Source organism: Sinocyclocheilus anshuiensis, unplaced genomic scaffold (assembly GCF_001515605.1).
Source record: "Sinocyclocheilus anshuiensis isolate Anshui unplaced genomic scaffold, SAMN03320099.WGS_v1.1 scaffold524, whole genome shotgun sequence".
Classification (NCBI taxonomy): Eukaryota; Metazoa; Chordata; class Actinopteri; order Cypriniformes; family Cyprinidae; genus Sinocyclocheilus; species Sinocyclocheilus anshuiensis.
This window is the reverse complement of record NW_015555703.1, coordinates 901,242-922,247: the sequence shown is the minus strand read 5'-3', so window position 1 is coordinate 922,247 and position 21,006 is coordinate 901,242. Positions and strand designations below refer to the sequence as shown.

The following is a 21,006-nucleotide window of genomic DNA, read 5'->3' as shown; positions in this document are numbered from 1 at the left end:
ATGTATGTGTGTGTACTGTGTATATTTATTATGTCTATATAAATACACACACATATACTGTATATATTTGTAAAAAAAGTTGTTTATATATTAAATATATTTATCTGTAATATAAATATAAATACATGTAAATATTTTCAAAATATATACTGTATGTGTGTGTATTTATATATACAGTAGTGTGAAAAAGTGTTGGCCCCCTTCCTGATTTCTTATTTTTTTGCATGTTTGTCACACTTTAATGTTTCAGATCATCAAACAAATTTAAATATTAGTAAAAGATAACACAAGTGAACACAACATGCAGTTTTTAAATGAAGGTTTTTATTATTAAGGGAAAACAAAATCCAAAACTACATGGCCTTGTGTGAAAAAGTGTTTGCCCCCTAAACCTAATAACTGGTTGGGCCACCCTTAGCAGCAACAACTGCAATCAAGCGTTTGCGATAACTTGCAATGAGTCTGTTACAGCGCTTTTTTTTTTTTTTTTTAGTTTACTGGGCAACTTGAATCTATGTGCACAGCTGCCAGATTTTCTCTATGTTGTAATCATTATGATCACACTTGTAATAATCGCTTTAATGAGCTTCTGTCTGAAATTAATTTCATGTTAGCTAACTGTATGATTCTATTACCTTGAAGTGTTCATTTGTGAAATGAACATTACTTGGACACATTCACTTCTGATAACAGATCACTCTAAATTGTAATGTAGACACATGCATTTTCTGTAAAGCTGCTTTGAAACAATGTGTGTTGTGAAAAGCACTATACAAATACATTTGAATTTAATTTAATGTAATTTACAAGAGTAATATATTTATCTTAATTTTTATAATTACAATTAATAATAATAAGCCCATTATATAAATAATTATTAAAAAAAATAAACACTAAAAAATAGATTTTATAATATTTTATCTGTTCACTTGCATGTCATGTGACCATTAGCCAACATCAGAGTACCACAAACATGAGAATGTGTTGTTAAATCATTGAAATATTAGCTTAAAATCTCAGGAGGTACTTCAAGTAAATATTTTACATCTAAGCAGTTCGGCTGACAGGAATGTTTGGGAACCCCTGACCTATGTCATTGATGATGCTGTTTAAAAAAGGTCCATGGACACTTTATATGATTTCTAGTCAGTATTTCTTTCATCTCTGTCGGCTGTCTTGGCTGGGAAATTTTTGGTGAGCTCATGGCAAAGCATTATGGCAATCCATGCGATTGTGCCTCCGATTCTTTTGAGAATTAGGTATTGTAGAAGACAGCATAATCTCTACCTACAATTTAAAACAGCCTTCACATTATGTGTGCCATAAAACTAGGTAGGCAGCTCATTATAGTGATTCGAAATGTTATTTTTAGCACAAATGGACTGAATCTATTGTGGAAGACATAGAGTTTTAAAGTGTCTCGTTTTACAGTTCTCTTCTTATAGTCTGGGTTTGTTAACCTGTGTGATCCCTGACAGCTGTGTGTGTGTGTGTGTGTGTGTGTGTGTGTGTGTGTGTGTGTGTGTTTTTGTCTGTGTGTGTTTTGCAGCAGAAGGGGAGATTGTGGACGGTGAGGGAAAGTCAGACTCCAGTCCGGAGAGAGAGGCCGCAGCAGAAGATGACTCTAAAGACACAGATCCCTGCAAGAAAAGGAAGAGGAAGCCCTACCGCCCTGGTGAGAGACAAGATGCTTCAGTGGAGTCTAACCAAACACGTTTTCATTTGCACAAGTGATTTCCTCGTTACAGTATTTGTCTTTTTCAGGTCTGCTGGAAGTTGTATGTTCATGCATGATTGTACTTTATACATGGCAATTATGCATGATTAGAAAAAGGAATAGAGTAGAAGGCACAGAGCTTCTCTTGTTTTGTTTATTAATCTAATAATAAATTAAATCGTTTATTTTTTAAATGAGTCATTTTTGTTTAAATACAATTATATTTTTTTCTGTGCCACTGTATCAGATGTTATTAATTGTACATTGTCTATTCCAAAACATCCAAACATCTTGTAGATATGAATGACTGCTCGGATACAAAAAATAAAATAAAATCTGTGATATTTGATATCTATATTAGCTAATGCATGGAAAATGGTCATGAAACAAAGGTTGACATTATAAGTTGGCAAAAGAGCTTTCTTATTTACACCCTCTGGGCCTCTTTGGTCACTTTTGACGGAAAATTTTAGATTTTGAAATTTTAAAAAGCATAGCTTCGTCGGAATGGTACAAAACTTGGTGACTTTTATGGCATTTGTTATGTGATACTACACAAAAAAAATGAGGGCATGATTAGAAAAGGCTAAAAAAAAAAAAAAGTCTTCACAGTCAAAAATGACCACCATAGGAAATAAATGGGAAAATACGAAAAACATTTGCATGCATAATCTACAGATCAGCCATAATGCAGAAAAAAAGTGCACAGCTAGTCTCATTTTTAACCTGAAATGCTGCATTAATTGAAAAATAATTTTTAAGAAAATTGGGGGAAAAAATTATTTTCTGTATTTTCAGTGGGGGGAAAATGGATCATAATTATTGCATAAATATGAATTGGTGCCATAAAATTCTCTCAAAATACAAAATGAAAAAGAAAAAATATTATTGAACAAAAATATATTGAAGTTTCTGCTTTTATTCAGGTATTGGAGGATTCATGGTTAGACAGAGGAACCGGACAGGTCTGGGCAGAACCAAACAGGCCTTGTTCAGGAAGGACTCCACTGGCTCTGAGACCCTGCAAGGCAAAGATGAGAGTGAGTATCATTCAACACTTTCAGTATGATGACTTGCTGGTAGCTTATGTTAGATCCTAAATCAATATCTTCTGTCTTTATTATTTTTTTAATATCTGTTTGAGTGGATCAACTGCTGCCAAATGTCCACAACCACTGCAGAAGTGCATAAAGCTGGATTGGGCTCATCCCGATCACATGTATATGTAGACTGATCTATTGAATATCTACATTAATACATTTTGAAAAATACATTAAAAATGTATTATGTACATACGTATGTGTTAATGTATGTATTTACGGATGTTATTTTTGAATTACATAAGATTTGAATGTAATGTAAAGAATGAATAGGGTTACTCTTTTCTGTCCTGACAGGCTGGGGTGACCAAGCGCCTGACACTCCAATCGATGAAAAACCACCTTTGTCTGATTTTCCCGACAACACTGAGGTTAAAATACGGAAACGCTACAGGAAAAAGAAGACCAAACTGGAGGAGGCTTTCCCTGCTTACCTACAGGTCAACTTTTAAAATATAATATATTAACTCGATTTTAAAGACAATATGAGTGGTGTTTGTCTGTGCAAAATATACCATCACTTTATTGAGGTGTACTGGGTGGTTGTCAGGCCATTGCTTAGTTTTTGCGAGGTTGTTTTTGGTGGTTGCTGGCTCAAATTCTCTGTGATATTTGGTGTCTAGATATGGCTCGGGTCCTTCAATGCAAGTTTGTGGGGTTTTTCATCTACCAGGCAAATATCATAAGTCACATTCTCTTGGAAAAGCTATGGCAGATCTCTGCAAAACAAGCCACACAATATGAGATAATTTCTAAGCTGCAGTTCTCTGGAATCAGTATCAACTTTTCAGCAGATGCACTTTATATGAAAATACAGGGTTTTTTTTGCTGAAAATATAACAGAAAATGTGCGCATAAATTACGTAATCGTGTGGAAAGCATATTTTGAGAAAATCCTGCTAAATTGCAATTTACTATGGCTGGGTAAAAAATATCGATATCTCTATATTAATCGATTGTCATTTTTACGTAACGATATCGATTCTTAAATCCCAAGAATCGATTATTCTAGCCTGTTTTCAGTTAATGGACGGAACATTGAAGGGTGCTTCCCATCCAATATATCGCAATAAGCATTGTGCTTTGGTACTTTTAATATGAAACAAAGTCTCAGATTTCAAATTCTGTCCATTGTATTGCAGTATTTAAACAATAAATGACGTTTTGTTTAATGTGGAGTGACAGATTGCTGTAGACGCGGCAGCGCGAGGCGCACGTGAACTGATCATCTCCTCCACATTAATACCAGTTTCAGCACAAAATAAACATGACTAAATCAGTCACTCAATCAGTGTTTCAGCCGCACAAAGACGTCAATATAACGGCTTGTAAACAATGTCATGTAATGTCACATTTAGCTCAGAAAAACATATTCGGTGACCATAAACTCATTAGTCAGATAGAAAAATAAACTGTAGAGAGGGGCATTTTGTTAAATATATGCACCATATAACATATTCATTATAAATTTTACTGTTCTTCAATGTTTAATTTGTTTGAATAAATCCATCAAGTTTTTATGACAGCCACCATTGTTTATATATTTTTAAAAAACGAATTGAAGTAGAAATATTATGTAATTGTAACTTTATTATTTTAAGTGTAATTTTAACAAATCAGTCAATTTTAACCTTCAATATTATAGTAATGTAGTACCAACTGACTCATGTATATTTTACAGCATTAGTTGAGAGATTTTTTCCTTGAGAAAATTTGGCAAGTACTGTACCTGATATATATCCAAAATAATCGATATTGAATCGAATCGAATCGCAAGCTTTGGAATGAGAATCGAATCGAATTGTGAAATTTGTGTCAAAACTCAGCCCTACAATTTACCTTTCAAAAGCTGTAGATCAGAGATAGATAGATAGATGGTTTCTGAAGGATCAAGTGACACTGAAGACTGGAGTAATGATGCTTAAAATTCTACGGAAGAGGATTAGGGCCAAGCAATAATAAAAAAATAAAACCATCTCGAGATTAAAGTCATTAAATTTTGAGAAAAAACTCATTACATTTCAAGAAAAAAGTCGATATAAAAAGTTGAGATTAAAGTTATAAAATTGAGAATGAAGTCGTTTCGAGAAAAAACTCGTTAAATTTCGAGAAAAAAAGTCGAAATAAAATGTTGAGAATAAACTCATTAAATTACGAGAAAAAAATTGGTAAATTTCAAGGAAAATAACTCGTTAAATTTCAAGAAAAAAGTAAATAAAATGTTGAGAATAAACTTTATTCTCTACTTTTTTCTTGCAATTTAATGTTTATTCTCAACATTTTATTTCGACTTTTTTTCTTGAAATGTAATGAGTTTTTTCTTGAAACATAATGACTTAATTCTCTAAATTTAATGAGTTTAATCTCAACATTTTATCTCGACTTTTTTCTTGAAATTTAACAAGTTTTTTCTCTAAATTTAATGACTTCAATCTCGAGATTGTTTTATTTTTTTATTATTGCTTGGCCCTAATCCTCTTCCGTAAAATTCAGCTTTGTCATCACAAAATAAATTAAAATGTAAAATGTATTACAATAGAAAACCGTTATTTCAAATTGTAATAATATTTCAAAATATTTGGATTTTCCATTGTTATATACTAAATAAAAAAAATAATAATAAAAAATAAAAATTCAAATCAGTAAACTACTATTATAAAACAAATAATTCAGACTCTAAATTCTAGCCGATATTCACACATCGGAATTCTCTATTAATGCAGTACTGTAAAAACAACAAATCTGGCGCTGTACTTATTAACAACCTTTAATCTTGACTTATTTGAGACACATTTCACTTCCCACTGTATTTTCATATTACTCTACATGATTCTGTATCACCCTCACATGTAAATAGCATATAGCAGTCCTGCACACTGATGTTGTATTATCATCATATCACCCAGCCCTAGAAAGGAAGAATGAATGGGATGGGAATGACATAATTGGTTGGTTGAGCTAATGCTAGCTGTTCACGCTAGCTCCTGCGTCAACACTGAGAGAATCCACCCTAAAGGCTCTTCTCAGAAGAGCCACTTCAAATCAGTACAATAAGGATTCCCTTTTTTTTTTTTTTAAAGTCGCTTTTTCTTAGTGTAGTTTTTAACTGCGTTACCAGTCATAAATGTAGATACACTTGGCTGAATTAGTTTCTCATAATCTTCAAATCTTTTGATATAAAGGCTTGTGCTTAGATGATAGATATAAAGTATTCCTATCAAAGAATGTTCAAATATAACCTAAAATTCAATCATTTCAATAGGGCTTTCAAATGTAACACGTTAACACATGCAGTTAGTTAAATCCACACGGGTAATTCTTTTTTCCTTTTTTTTTTTATCACACACACACACACATTTCTACACCCAATAATTACGCATATTTATTAGTTTTGCTTGAAAATAGATAATCAATAGTTTAATATCTAAATATTTAATTATCTGTAAGAGATGGTCTTTATTGTCTTGTCATTATGTTCATTTTCTTGACATTTCCATTTTTCATTCTTAGCTCATTTTATTTGACATTGTGTATGAATCATCTGCAGAATTTTTCTTTCTCTCTTCATGGTGCTGATCCCTCATTGTGTTTGGTTTGGGTCTTTGTAGGTCTTGATTTTTGCCCTTTCCAAGTTGAGTACTCTCCTTCACCATTTGGTAAGAGCTCATGGTCATATTTTAAGTTATTTACTTCTATTCTCTTGCACCCCTTTGCTTGGGTTTTATTGGAACATTTGTTTTACTTTTTCTATTGTTGACATATCACCCACAGTGTGCACTGCACCTGAATCTAACCATTATGCATCATGCAGTCCATTTAGTTTCACCAAGTAAAACATCCCAGAACGCACAGCTATCAGAAGCATTTACATTACCTAACAGATTCAGAATGATGCAGCAGTGCAGTGCTGGACTAACAGGTGTGATCAAGGTGTTCTAGAGACAGGCATTTCAGAAAAACTAAGGCAATGATGAATGGCCTTCCTCCTGTGAGCGGCAGTCAGGGCCTCTGCCTGAATGGATGAGTGAAGAATAGGGACACTGTTCCACCGAGATCCACTGAGTCCTTGGTTTGATGAAAAGGAACCAACCTAGAAATTTGTGAAAGATGTCGAGCTCTCATCCCTGCTGTAAAAACAGCCTTGGAGGACGAGGCGGTCTGACCTCCCTCAGAGCACACAGTAGTATTTCTGTTTGAATTATTTTTGCAGCACAAGTTGTTTATTCAGTTTCGTTTGCGTCAGATATGACTCAGGTAATCACAACCTGCTCTGGTCTGGTTTTGCTTATTAGTTTTAATTATGTTAAAGAGAGAGTTCACCCAAAAATGAAAATTCTATCATTATTTACCCTCATGTTATTCCAAATCTGTATGACTTTTTTATATGGAACACAAAAAATATTTTGAAGAATGCTTTTGGTAACACTTTAGTTTAGGGACCAATTCTCACTAATAACTAGTTGCCTTATTAGCATACATATTACTAGCATATTGGATGTTTATGAGTACTTATAAAGGTCTGGACACACCATGCTGACCGCCGGGCCGTCGGTGAGCATCTTACGGGTTTGTTGTTTTGGTGTGTTCCACACGTCGGATCTCGTCTGTGGCAGTTTTCCTGATTCAACATGTTGAATCGGTGTCGGTAAGAGAGCTCTGATTGGATGTTCAGTTTAGCAAAGGACTCAGTGCACTAGAATTAAAGCAAAAGTGGTGAAAACGAGCAAATTAAGAGAGCACAGAGAGAGAAGACTTTTTAATGTATAAAACAGCATTCAATATGCGAATATTTTCATGACAACATGAGCATCTTAAAATTAAGAAAGTTATCAACATAACTGATATTCAAAGTGGCAAGCAAGTGCTGCTTTGTTTTATGTTTCATATATCTGCGTATATCTCGTATATCCTTTGGTCTTGGTTTGATGTTTATAGTTCTGTCAGGACCGCTATCGTCAAAGATATGGTTCTGTTCTGGGCAAAAACTCCTGCCCGTCCATGCACCCTAGCATGGATAGGAGCAGGGAGAGCAGTTATAAGCAGTGTTGGGGGTAATATATTACAAGTAACGCAAGTTGCGTAATCAGATTACTTTTTTTCAAGTAACTAGTAAAGTAACGCATTACTTTCCATAAAAAGTAACTAAGTAATGTAATTAGTTACTTTTTTATGGAGTAACTCAATATTGTAATGCATTACTTTTAAAAGTAACTTTCCCCAACACTGGTTATAACCCCCTGGGATAAACAGAACAGAACCAACATTAATGTAGCAGAGTGACAATTTAATGTAACAATATGATTCAGGATAAAGAGTGTGACTCAACGAGGAATATCGATTGCCAAGTCCTGACTGTGGACAAGAGGAGGAGTTGGGGATGGAGGAGGGTAATTAGCTCCTGAGCAAAGCGATAAGCTGCTGAATAATACTGAATGGACCTTATATAAGGAAGTAGTGATAGGTATCGTATGCCTATAGGTAGACGTGGATCAGCTGAGAGTCAGCTGATGCAAGTTTTACTATCGTGACTTGCCAGAACTCACGCTACGCTTGATACTATTGATACCTGTTGATATAGACAGTTAATTCCTTGCACGCATGCACAGAACGCACATACTAGTTTGCAGTCGGATGTAGTCTGTGCGGTGTGATCAAGTGCAGCTTTTCGGTCCAGACGCAGCCGACACAAAGCGACAAACTGTCGGCTTTCGTTGCCACTTCTGTGAAGTCAGCTTGGTTTGTAAAATATGGCTGCATGACCATATTTTAGATCCCTTAATCCTACCCCATACCTAAACTGAACAACTAGCATACTAACTATTAATAATCAACAAAATAGGAGTTTATTGAGGCAAAAGTTATTTTTTGCGTATGTTCGACAAATGAAACAGAGTTATACAGATATGAAACTTTATGAGGGTGAATAAAAGAACATTTTGTATTTTTAGGTGAGCTGTTCCTTCAGTTTATTAAGATCAACTATGACTAACCCAATTTCAGGACACCAGGGTCCGGTGGTTTGTCATTTTAGTTTGTCGAGATAGACATGACATTATTTGTGTGCTTTTGTATATGTGTTTGTATAGGTCTGGACATTGCTCCTTTAACAGAAGATGCATCTGTTTCATCTCAAACTCATCTAGGCCGAACTCACCCACGTCAGGTGCCCGAAGAGCCACTGGATGGCATCCTCAGCCCTGAACTGGACAAGATGGTCACTGATGGTCTGTATAACAAATGTATGCATTGTTGAATAGTAATACTTGTTACTTAAACATCTAAATGTAAACAGCAAATCTTTTTGCCTTACAGAATCAATTCTCAGCAGACTCTACAAAATGCCAGGTAGGTTATAAACTCAAAGCAGCAACTGCCAGTGAATGTGTTCATTCGATTGTAAGTATTGACCCATTCCTTGCAGAGCTTGGTGGGAAGGATGTGGAGGATCTCTTCACAGCTGTCCTGAGCCCCAGCACCAGCCAATCTCCTCAGATGCCTCAACAGATCCAGGGAGCTCAAACCCTGCAAGGTCCCGCATGCACTGGTTTACATCCCTCCCAACCCAACTCAGGTTTGTTTTAGGAAAATAAGGAATATCAGGACTCCAAACTGCAACCAAATCGTCGCATTTTGCGACCATTTTTTTTGCAAGTGCTATAAACTTTTGTGAGCGGACCACAGCGTTGACCAACTAATAAGTGCTGCCATTTCTGTTGCATATGAGAAACATCAAATGGCAAACGAAACAAAAGCATAATGAAACATGTTACTTGTTTGAGCTGCGCAGCGCAGACCGTTTATCAGCTCAGACCAAAGCTCAGAACAGGTTTACTCGGGAACCAGTGTTGATCTCGTGACACTGTTACTGCACAGAGCTGCGAGATCCATTGAGAAGCGTTTGAATTCACCACAGAATGAATAAGGTTGCTGCGAGATCTAGTGAAAAGCATTCGAATTCTTCACAGAATTCTCAACAGATCAAACAGCGCTGATGTAGAAAACCAGAAATAGTAAGAATAACTATAACCATGATGTTGTGGCAGACAAAGTCTAATGTTATTACATTATTCTTTTCAGGGTTGTAAACCACAGGAACTATAAATAAAAGGATATGGTAACACCTGTTGAACAATAAAGGGGGATGATTCTTTTCTATACCCACTGTAAATTTTATTTTGAATGGGATGACCAAAATTTACTTTGTGGTGAACAAACGCTTAGTAAAATTCAAAACAGACATCAAATTACCACTTTAACCAGTAGACGGCAGCAGAGGAGCACTTGGCATATTAGTCACTCATTTCTAGTTTTTTGCTTTATATTTTGAGATTATAAAATCACCATTGTAAAATATCAAATTATCAAGAAATCAAATTTTGTCAAAGTTTTGCACTTTTTTGAGTATGAAGAAAGAAAAGTCACAAAGTGCCTTGAAAAACAAACTTTTCTTCAATTTGTGACTGAATCACACATAAAGCAAGTAAAGGGTGCTCCATTTATAATCACTGAAGTTGTCGGTCAGTTCAGTATGATAATATGGAAGAATAATGGTACATTTAATAAGAGTAGAATATATAAATTTTCCATAAAAAACATTTGATTTTGCACGTTACTGTTGTTAATGAAAGTAAACATGCTTCCCAACTCAAGGTCTGTGCTTTACTGTCAAATGTGTATTACAGAGAAATAAACATGTTTTATTACGTAAAATATTAATAGTAACTGCACTTATTGCAAAACAATAGTAATTTTATGATTAAATTATCTTTATTTTTAATACCCCCACAGACCACCCCCCAACGCTACCAAATATGTTTCTGGCGCCACCATCTGTAGAATTTAGTGGCGCTGGAGCCACTGCTCTCAGATGTTAGTCTGGAGCCCTGAATGTTTGAAACCATGATATGGTTAAGACTAATTTAGCAGTTGTCTTTTGTTGGTAACATTTGTCTATGTATGATGTGTGTCATATTTTCCATGTTAAAATACTCCCATGCTGGTTTTAATGCACAGACAACTGTAAGTGCAGCATTCATAGGTTGACTTTCAAAAGAGTGTGAACAGTCTGGTGTTGTCAAAACAATTCTGCATTATTTGAGCATAATCATTAAAGAAATCTATATTGTTGAACCAGCATGGTTTTGGGGTTTTTTGGTTGAGACTTTCTGTTTGGCCAATGACAGACAGGGGGAGCGTTCAAGAAACCTGTTTGACATTATATTTGTAATTCGGTGTTGATGGCATTTGCACATTCTTCAAAAATCATAAATTTCACCTTTACCGGAATGTTCTGTGTTTTGTAAAAGCTCAATCAATGGCGTCTATGGCATTTTGACTCATCCCTTAAGTGCATTACTGTAAACACCTTTTTGTTTGTTTTTACAAACTGAGGTTGTTCATTCTCAGGTGAATCAAACGGAATTATATTCACTGTGATAAATCTTGAAGAGCAGACATTGTTGTATGCACCGTTGGTCAGTTGTATTATGTTTTTCTACAGGAATGTCTTCACGAATGCCAGTGATGAATGGTTTGATGGAACCCAAACAGCAGTTTTCACAGTCCCAAATTGGTCCCGGAGCAGAGCCTGATATGACTCAAAATATCCCTTCAATGCAGCGCATGCCTTTCTCAGACAATCTTAGGTCAGCCATGAGTATATCTGCTTCAGACATATGCACACCCACACATATCTAAATTGCAATACTGATAAAAAATGAACAGACTACATTTGTGTTAGTCTTTTCTTGTTCAGTAGGTGAAAATACTGTGACCTAGTAAGATAAAATCAGTATTTCTAGATGACATTTATTATATCTACTGCACAGGGACAGGAAGTTCAATCTGATAGTGCAGGAGACTGCTGGTCCGTGGTCCGCTACAGGGTCAGCTTCTGCCTCTGCTCCAGCCGCCGTCTCTGAGGTGGAGGGAGACTCCATGTCCACCGCACAGAAAAGCACTCTGAAGTGGGAGAAAGAAGAAACGCTTGGAGAACTTGCCACGGTTGCACCGGTCCTGTACACTAATGTCAACTTCCCAAACCTCAAGGAGGAATATCCAGGTCAGCCAAGGGACTTCAAAGTGATCTGTCATTAGCAGCTTTGAAAATCAATAAAGTACTATGTGTTACAATCAAAACAAATTGCTATTAGCAATCCATTTTACTATATTTCGTATGTAATCTAACATATATTAATGCAGTTAAGAAAGTCAATATGGTATATTTAGATTTGCATCTCTTCTTAATATCCCTCAATGTTATTCTTCTAATAGATACTTTTATTTTAATGTTATAACCTTACAGACTGGTCAACACGAGTGAAACAAATTGCAAAACTGTGGAGAAAAGCAAGTTCACAGGACCGGGCTCCATATGTGGTAAGTTAACACAGTATCTGCTGCAATACATTTGAGTTTAGCATCATCACCACCAGCATGGGAAGCTGGTTTTCTGGTGAACCAGCATATACAGTGTTTTGAATGCTGATGTGCTGGTGTGTCGAATGGCTTCACCTGCTAAATTTTGCTGGTGAATAACGTGGCTATGTTGGTCTACCCGCTAGACCAGGATCAGGCCGCCACTAAAAAGCTTGGAATTTATTTCAACAGGATAAAGGGACTCTTGAGTGTTGCTCAAAAGTCAAAAGAATAGATTGGACCCAAGGAGCTCATTACGGTCTAAGAGATAAATACATTTAAAAAGATACGATTAAAGGGAAGGAGTGCCACTTAAAGTAAAAAAAAAAAGCTTTTAGACAATTAGTCTAAAAACCATGTAATTTTAGCAAATTTATGCAACCTTTGAATTTCAGTGGTCTTTCTTTGATATCAACACTGCACAACCACTCTGCCATTCACAGCAAAAGGCCAGAGATAACAGGGCAGCCCTACGCATTAACAAAGTTCAAATGTCCAACGAGACCATTAAGAGGCAGCCACCTCAGCCACAGCAGCCTTTAGAAGTGTTTGATCCTGCTATTCCACCACTGGACCCAGAATTACTGTTCAACGATCCACTGAAGCACAAGGAATCAGAGCATGAACAAGAATGGAAGTATAGACAGGTAAGTCTTCTATAGACATTTGTTTGGAAAAGAGCTAAATTGTTGACTGCCAGAAATGTTTTGGTTTTGTCAACAGCAAGTAAATGATATAAATGGCATCTCTACGTCTTTAATTGTCTAATTTGTAGAACTGAGACACAAGTTTAATTTTTCATTGAGAGCGCAACATTAAAAACAACAAACGTGTAACAAATGTGTCACAACTGCATTTTGTGCTACTGTTTTTAATGTTGAAATGTTTGCATGGGCAGCCTTCGGAATAAACTCTACTAAAGCATATTTGTTTACTTGAGAGGGCAGAAAGGAATATGAAAAATGTTTGAAATGTGATATTTTCTTCATGCATAAACTCGGACATCTTAGGAACTTCTCAGAACTTCAAATGAGTTACATCTGTGTGTTCCCTTTTGCCAAGAAGTAATTAAGCTTGTCAACAGATAATTTGGTTTGATTTATTACTATTGAATGAATTTTATTGTAATTGTAATACATTATGTATTTTAAATAAATCACATATGGTACATTTTCTTATTATTTAATCATTAATATATATTTTTTCCACTTGTTGCAGCAAATGAGACAGAAAAGTAAGCAGCAAGCTAGGATTGAAGCTACACAGAAACTTGAGCAGGTGAAGAATGAACAACTTCAACAGCAGCAGCAGCAACCGCTCCCGTCAATCAGCCAATCTGAACATGACTCTTCCAGTAACCTGAAGAGTCCAGTGTTTGTGCATTCTAACAATGGGAACATGTCTCCCAAGCAGCCCAGTTCAAAAAATGAGGTTTCAAAGTCACAACTGCCCGGCACGCCCACATCGTGTTCCCCAGATGACGTCTTTTTGCGCCCTCATCCACCACCCCCATCTTCAGGATCTCAGCCACAGAGCCCTCAGATGTTCTCCCCAAGCTCCTCTGGCTCTAGACCATCCTCACCCTGGGATCCCTACACCAAAATGGTAGGCACACCCAGACCACCAACTACTGGGCAGGGAAATCCACGCCATAACTCAGAATCAGGGAAATCTCCCAGAGGTCTTTCAGAGCCAATTGGCTCTCCAACAGCCATATGTAATGACCCCTATGCCAAGCCCCCAGACACCCCAAGGCCAGCAGGAGCTCCAGACCCTTTTCTCAAACCTATGTGCCCTCCCAGAGCTAGTCAGACTTTGGAAGGGAGGCATCTTATTGGCTCCCCAGGCCATGATCCATTCTCTAGGGTGTCTGTGAGAAAGGAAGCCTACCAGAGGATGCCTCAGGGCAGGATGATACTCTCAGACCCATATGCTCGTCCTTTACTCACACCTATCCCAGGCAGCAATGAATCAGGGTCCGTCCAGGTCTTTAAAACCCCTATGCCACCCCCTCAGACTCAGGAACAATATGCAGGTATGCTTGCCCGGAGAGCAAGTGGGGATCCCTTCGAAAGACCAATGATGCCCCCTCGTTCCTCTGAGGGATTCTCCCAGAATCAACAGAATGATCCTTATGCGCAGCCTCCGCTCACTCCTCGTCCTGCAGTTAGTGATGGCTATGCAAATCAAAGGGTTCCACGACAGCCCCAAACCCTCCCTTTTTCTCAGCCTGGGCCAATGGCACGCCAGCCTTCCTGTAATCCATATGCTCGAGCCCCCTCCACCCCTCGGCCAGACTATTCCCAGTGTGATCCCTATGGACAACAACCTGCTACACCAAGACCTTCAAGTGACCCTTTTACCCAGTCTCCATTTTCTAACCCATACGCTAGAATGCCAGGCACACCTAGACCACATGACCCTGAACCCTACTCTCAGCAGCCTGTATCTCGCCATCTGGTCATGATGAATCAGCCCTCTCAACAGTCTCAGCAGCAGACTCAAAACCGCATAATGTCCCCTATGTCAATGGACCCTTACGCACAACCCCCTGGTACCCCACGCTCAGGAATGGCAGACCGGTTCCCCAAGTCTCCAAGTCACCAAAGGACTCCTGATCCTTTTATTCAACCTCCCGGACTGCCACGCACTGTTGGGCCCGATCCTCATGCACAGTCAGTGGGAAGGTCCCAGTCATTACCTAATGATTCATGTGCACATCCCTTACGAACACCTCATCCTGGAGGTGTCAGACAGGGCTTGGGACCTGGGTCCATGTCTAATCAAGATCCATTCTCTCCTCCTCAAGTCTTGATGCAAGACACATTTGCCAGTCCAACAAAACATGGACCTCAGCCCCTCAAACATCTGGGCATGACAGACGAAACCGGATCTCAGCTGCTATCCAGTCGACCCGATCAAACTCCCATCCATGACCCTTTTGAGCAGGCCCCCATGCTTCCACATCCTCAGTGTGGAGAAAACAAAGAGCATCAAGGTTTGGTACAGAGTATCAGTTCCCACACCATGGGCCAGCCCAGCTCTGAAGCTCAAACGGTACCTCTTGCAGAAGCTGAGGAAAGACTCAGACAGGTGTTGTTTTATTTTGTTGCTACTCTATTTAAGATGGTTTATTTGTTTTATTAAGTGCACTGTATTAGTTACAATATATAATTTGTACAACAACATTTAACACAACGTTAATTTGTTCACAGCGTCAGCGTATTCGAGAGTTGATCCTCAAACAGCAACAGCAGAAAAGTGCCATACGTCAAGATAAGGGTGTACAGGATCATCCTCTGACCATGCCTCCAGGAACCCCTCAGCGCTGGAGTCAGGAGTCTACAGGCCAACAGAGTGAAATGTTTAATCGCCCGCCACCACCATATCCTGGTTCCGGAGCTGTAAGAGCCCCTCAGAGGTTCCATGGGCCATTCCCAGGAGATCAGCAGGGGCATTTCTCTGAAGGCCAGTTTCCTAGACCACAGTTTCCTGTGGATGCTGACTCAAATATAAGGCAGCTTGGGCCAAGGTGGGTGATTTTATATACTTCAAAACATTTGTATGAAATTTAGGGACTAAAGTTTTTCAAACACTGCAAAAATAATAATGTTCTCCTGTTGATTTTAGGATGCCCATCACTCCTAATGTCCAAGACCCTCTGGGAGCTCCAAGGCCTCATCAGATGCAGGACCCAATAATTGAAACTCATCCACAGATGAGAAGATCCATATCTATGGATTTGGGAAAATCAGTAGGAGGCAACCCTTTAGTAACCTTACATTTGCCTCCTAGTGGCATGCACGTGCAACAGCACAACATCATGGGGCAGCCCTTCATAGAACTGAGACACAGAGTGCCAGATAGCAGACTGCAGCTTCCCTTTGGAACTCCTACTATGCAGGGAAATGGAATGGAATCGCCCTCACAGCAACGACCCCCAGGTTTCATGGGTGGCCAAGAAATGGGATTCCCCTTCAATCAGATTCCAAAACCAATGGACACAACAATGAATCAGTCTCAGGTAGCTAATACGCAGATGCAGGCATCTCTCAGCTTGGGGAATTTACAGCAGGCCAATATTCCGTTGAGAGCTGGACATCCACATATCCCCCTGACAAGGTCTATAAGCCAACCTGCTTCCAACGAGACTCTCAGTGCTCCCTTACTCACAAGTATTGCTGCTACATCTGCTGTACAAAACAATGAGGTCCCTTTATCCACAAATGAAGTACCTGAGGAGAAAATCGATACTGATGAATCTGCTGTGAAGGACCTTGAAGATGTTGAGGTGAAGGACCTTGTCGATGCCGATTTAGAGAACCTAAATCTCGATCCAGATGATGGAAAGGACTTGGATCTTGAAACAAATGACCTGCATCTAGATGACTTCTTAACGTCTGGGAAATTTGATATAATTGCTTATGCTGATGCTGATTTAGATCTTAGCGAGGACCTGGATCTCAGTGATCCAATAGAAGACCACACTGAGACGTCTGATTTCCAAAAGACAAAAGCAGAGAAAAAGACTGATAGTTTTGATGGCTCATCATCATCATGCTCTACATCGACAGCGAAGGAAGTGGTCAATACTGCTCAATCTCAAGGTCACATCAGTCAAGACGTTCCCCAGGATCAGGTGCTGGTTTCCTTGAAAACAGAAGAGGATAGCAAAAATGGAATTAAAGATTGCTTGTCCCAAGACACCTCTTGTAAGAATCAGGTAAATGATAGTGCTGCCATTAATCAAACTTGCTTTGAAAATGATATTGATGCCAGTTTACAGGTTCCAAAGTCTGGAATTCACCCCGATGCTACTCCAGTGCTTTCAAGCATGCTGGTCAATGTACCACTAGAAGGTGAATCACAGAAGCAGGAACACTGTGGACAGTCAGCGGCACAAAGCAACCCTCCAAATCAGGAAGCTACCATGTCACTCAGTAGCACTATGCTGGGGCAAGGAAACTTCTCAGTGCAGGGGATGGATCCTGGCCTCAGTATTGACCAGTCTTTGGTGTTTTCTCATGGTGAAAGTGCATTAGAAGTCCCAGGCTCCATTCAGGAACAGCAACAAAGCCATATTTTTGGTATTGATCAAAAGGATGCTGTACTCTCAGGGGAACAACACAGTATTCTTACTCAACAGGCGATGCTGTCACAGGAAGGCCATCAGAACAGACCACTGCTTCTGGAAGAGCAGCCACTTCTTCTCCAAGACCTCCTGGATCAGGAGAGACAGGAGCAGCAGCAGCAGAAGCAAATGCAAGCTATGATAAGACAGCGTTCCAGCGAGTCATTCTTCCCTAACATAGGTAAGGGGTAGCAAATATAATGAGTATTGTAATTTTGTTCTTCCTTTATGCGAGATTAGGCCTTTGTCTGTTTTGCATGTGGCAAACGGCTGGTCAAAGACTGAAAAGATAAGAAACTCATTGTACAACATTTGACTATTTCATTGTGCACATAGAACTACTTTACTGCAACTATTTAAAAAATGTGGTTTTGCACAAACTGCTAAATTTTAACAGTTTTGAACAGTTTCAACCTGCTGTTCGGCTGGCAATCCTGACTGTGAGTAATTTTGATTGTAATTTTGAGTAAATGGCATATATATGCAATGCACTTCTGATGGAATTGGTGCATAAACTTTGATTTGAAAGTAAAACTTCTTTTGTTTTTACAAACTGATGTTTGAAATTTTTTGTTGGTGGTAATCAGTACCATGCTGCAGATGCTGTGGATAGAGCTTTACTTATATTTAACAGAATAATCCATTAAAACACATTTTTACTCCGTTTATCACAAGCTAAACAATTTAATATTTGTACTTTATATTTTTTAAGAAACTGTGTACTTGACTATAATTTGCTTAAATTTGCATACTTTTCCATTGATTTATTCAGATTTTGATGCTATCACAGACCCCATAATGAAGGCAAAGATGGTTGCATTGAAAGGAATCAATAAAATGATGGTCCAGAATAACATGGGAATGTCTCCTATGGTGATGAACAAGTGAGTTAATGGGCTCGTTTATTTGACTGAAATATTATTCGATTTATTTCAGTGTATGAGCTTTTGCAGTAATGGCTCTTCCATTATTCTCCTTCACAAAATCTCAATTAGTGTCCAGACAGAGCAGGCGGTATCAGACCCTGATGGAGGTATAACTCCAATGCAGTTGGCTGGACAGGTGAGACTCAAATCAGATTTCTTCTTATCAGCAGGTCCACATGGAATCTGAGCCTGTAGAACTCTGCAGAAAATTTAGCAGATTTCAGCCAAATTTGAACGCCTAAATCTCGTGTGTTTATAAAATATGTTGGCTAATTTGATTTTCCTTTACCTACCAATAAGTGTGTAGTAATCAGTAGCTGTATTTCTTAGAATTTGGCAGATTTTCTTCTTTAGTCAATGCAAAAAAAAAAAAAAAAAGGTTTGCAGTTCAAGTCCATAATGATTGTCTCTTTGTTCTGTTTGTTTATTTATTTATTTATTTATTTATTGCCAAACACCCTAGTTGTTTGGAATTTTTCTTGGTGAGCTCATCAACAATAATAACAAACATTAAAATACATACAATATATAAATACATACACATACACAACTATCTATGTCCTATCAATTATAAGGAGTGAAATACAGATGCATAGACACCAGAGGAATTAAGAGCATGAACAATCCTACAATAAGTGCTGTTCAAAAAACGTGTAGACTTAGTTTTAATTGCTCTGAGGCGTCTGCCTGAAGGAAGAGGCGTAAAGAGGTGTCTGGCTGGATGTAAGGGATCTTTCAGGATTGTTAAACCTTTTTTCTGCAAAAGTGAAACATAGATCTCATCAATAGTGGGAAGATCACAACCAATAATTTTCGAAGCAACCCGAGTTGTTACTAATCTGACTTCTCTGCTGAACTGTGGAGCTGCCAAACCACACTATAAGTGAGAAAGTCAGCACGCTTTCAATGACAGCTCTATAAAAATTTAACATACCAACTTTAGATACGCCAAACTTTTTAAGCTGTCTTAAGAAAAAAAGCCTTTGATGAGATTTTTTAATAATGCCTCTTAGGTTGTCGTCCCACTTTAACGTTGCAGAGATAGTAGTCCCGAGAAACTTAAAACATTGAACATTTTCAATGTCCTGACCATTAATAGTCAATGGCAAAACAGCATTTGTCTTCCGTCTGAAATCAAACACCATTTCCTTTGTTTTTAGGACATTCACCTTCAAATTATGAGTACAATAATACTCATAAAGTATATACTGTTAATTTCTCATTTAGGATGGCAAACTTACTCCTCACATGGCACGACCCAATCCCCCAAATTTTGGGACAGGATTTGCCCGTAAGTCTTTAATAGTTATAGATTAGTAATACAGTCCATATTGTATAAAGATGTGTATAATGTGTAATGTAATTCAAAACTAAGCATATATTAAATTGCCGTTTTACATTTAATCACAAACATGTATCTGTAAATGTGTTTGTATGTATGCTAGTAATTAATTCCAATCTTTCCCCCATCAAGGTGACGCACAGAAGGTTCAGTATGAGGACTGGCTCAGGGAAACCCAGCAGCTGCTTCAGATGCAGCAGAAGTATTTGGAGGAGCAGATTGGGGCCCACAGAAAGTCAAAAAAGGCCCTGTCAGCCAAGCAGAGAACTGCCAAGAAAGCAGGACGAGAGTTTCCTGATGAGGATGCAGAGCAGCTGAAACATGTGACAGAACAGCAGGGTGTGGTGCAGAAACAGCTGGAACAGGTAAAGCACACACATAATATCAGTCATTTGTGGATTTAAACAGTTTTCAGTTTATAACAATCTCAAAAAAGTATTTTGATAGTGTTGAAAAGTAAATTACAATACACATATCATTTCATCATTGAAAACAATGCACCTTGTTATTTGATTTAAGGCCAATTCACACCAAGAACAATAACTATAACAATAGGTCCACACCAATGGATGATAACCATCTGTTTAATATAAGTGTGTGCTACAGTTGTTGTCTGCTGCTTTAAATGATCAAGCTCTTTAAAGTCAGGTGAATCTGATCGGCTTTATCTTTCATCAGATGGAAAACAAAACACTCTGAAAGTGATTCAAATGATATTGTTCCTCTGTGTTGTTAGCGCTAAAGTTGTGGCATGGACGTCACTATTCTCCCAAAATTAGAACAGTTATTAAAACTATAGATAGTTATTGTCCTTAGTGTGAACTTAATCATCTCATTATTTAGTAGTTTTTCAGAATTGTTAACAGTGAATACAGATTCCTTAAGTACTTAAATATTTGGATGACTGTTTCTCTTTGTAATAGTCAAAGTTAGAAATTATCATTTACACTAACAAGTTTTTTGCAGTAATCAAGGACAGAACACATTCTGATAATAAATATCTGTTAAATCTGTGGTTCAGCTATGGTTTGTACAAATTGAAATGGTAATATACCTAAGGAATATTGACGACGGGCCATTGAATTATTATAAAATAATGCACACCCGAGGTGGTGATGTGGCCAGGACATGAAGCGTCAGCTATCTTTCCTCAAGCTCGGGTGTGCATTATTTTCTAATAATTCAACAGACAGGAGTCGATTATTCTGCTTATACTATGGTTACCACACCTCAAATATTGTTCAGATATTGTATTTCAAGACATTTTTCAGGTTTTTGTCCTTAAACCTATCATATTTGTAGGACTAATTTCTTACGCATCTCATCCAACATCTCTGTTGTTGAGAGTGAGTGAGTGAGTGAGTGAGTGAGTG

General features: G+C 37.9%; 1 protein-coding gene across 1 annotated transcript in view; it reads left to right on the top strand.

The window, feature by feature from the left end:
• The window catches only part of kmt2cb (lysine (K)-specific methyltransferase 2Cb), a 132,141-nt gene that overhangs the window by 89,204 nt on the left and 21,931 nt on the right, over positions 1 to 21,006 (top strand). The window contains exons 24-42 of the mRNA XM_016464556.1: positions 1,550 to 1,675; positions 2,644 to 2,757; positions 3,115 to 3,257; positions 3,441 to 3,465; positions 6,267 to 6,473; positions 8,904 to 9,041; positions 9,130 to 9,162; positions 9,239 to 9,388; positions 11,318 to 11,462; positions 11,646 to 11,878; positions 12,122 to 12,195; positions 12,678 to 12,881; positions 13,453 to 15,327; positions 15,450 to 15,766; positions 15,865 to 17,546; positions 18,138 to 18,249; positions 18,361 to 18,427; positions 19,519 to 19,582; positions 19,766 to 19,998. Of these exons, the coding sequence (XP_016320042.1) occupies positions 1,550 to 1,675; positions 2,644 to 2,757; positions 3,115 to 3,257; positions 3,441 to 3,465; positions 6,267 to 6,473; positions 8,904 to 9,041; positions 9,130 to 9,162; positions 9,239 to 9,388; positions 11,318 to 11,462; positions 11,646 to 11,878; positions 12,122 to 12,195; positions 12,678 to 12,881; positions 13,453 to 15,327; positions 15,450 to 15,766; positions 15,865 to 17,546; positions 18,138 to 18,249; positions 18,361 to 18,427; positions 19,519 to 19,582; positions 19,766 to 19,998 (5,942 nt within the window). The remainder of the gene's footprint in view (positions 1 to 1,549; positions 1,676 to 2,643; positions 2,758 to 3,114; positions 3,258 to 3,440; positions 3,466 to 6,266; positions 6,474 to 8,903; positions 9,042 to 9,129; positions 9,163 to 9,238; positions 9,389 to 11,317; positions 11,463 to 11,645; positions 11,879 to 12,121; positions 12,196 to 12,677; positions 12,882 to 13,452; positions 15,328 to 15,449; positions 15,767 to 15,864; positions 17,547 to 18,137; positions 18,250 to 18,360; positions 18,428 to 19,518; positions 19,583 to 19,765; positions 19,999 to 21,006) is intronic.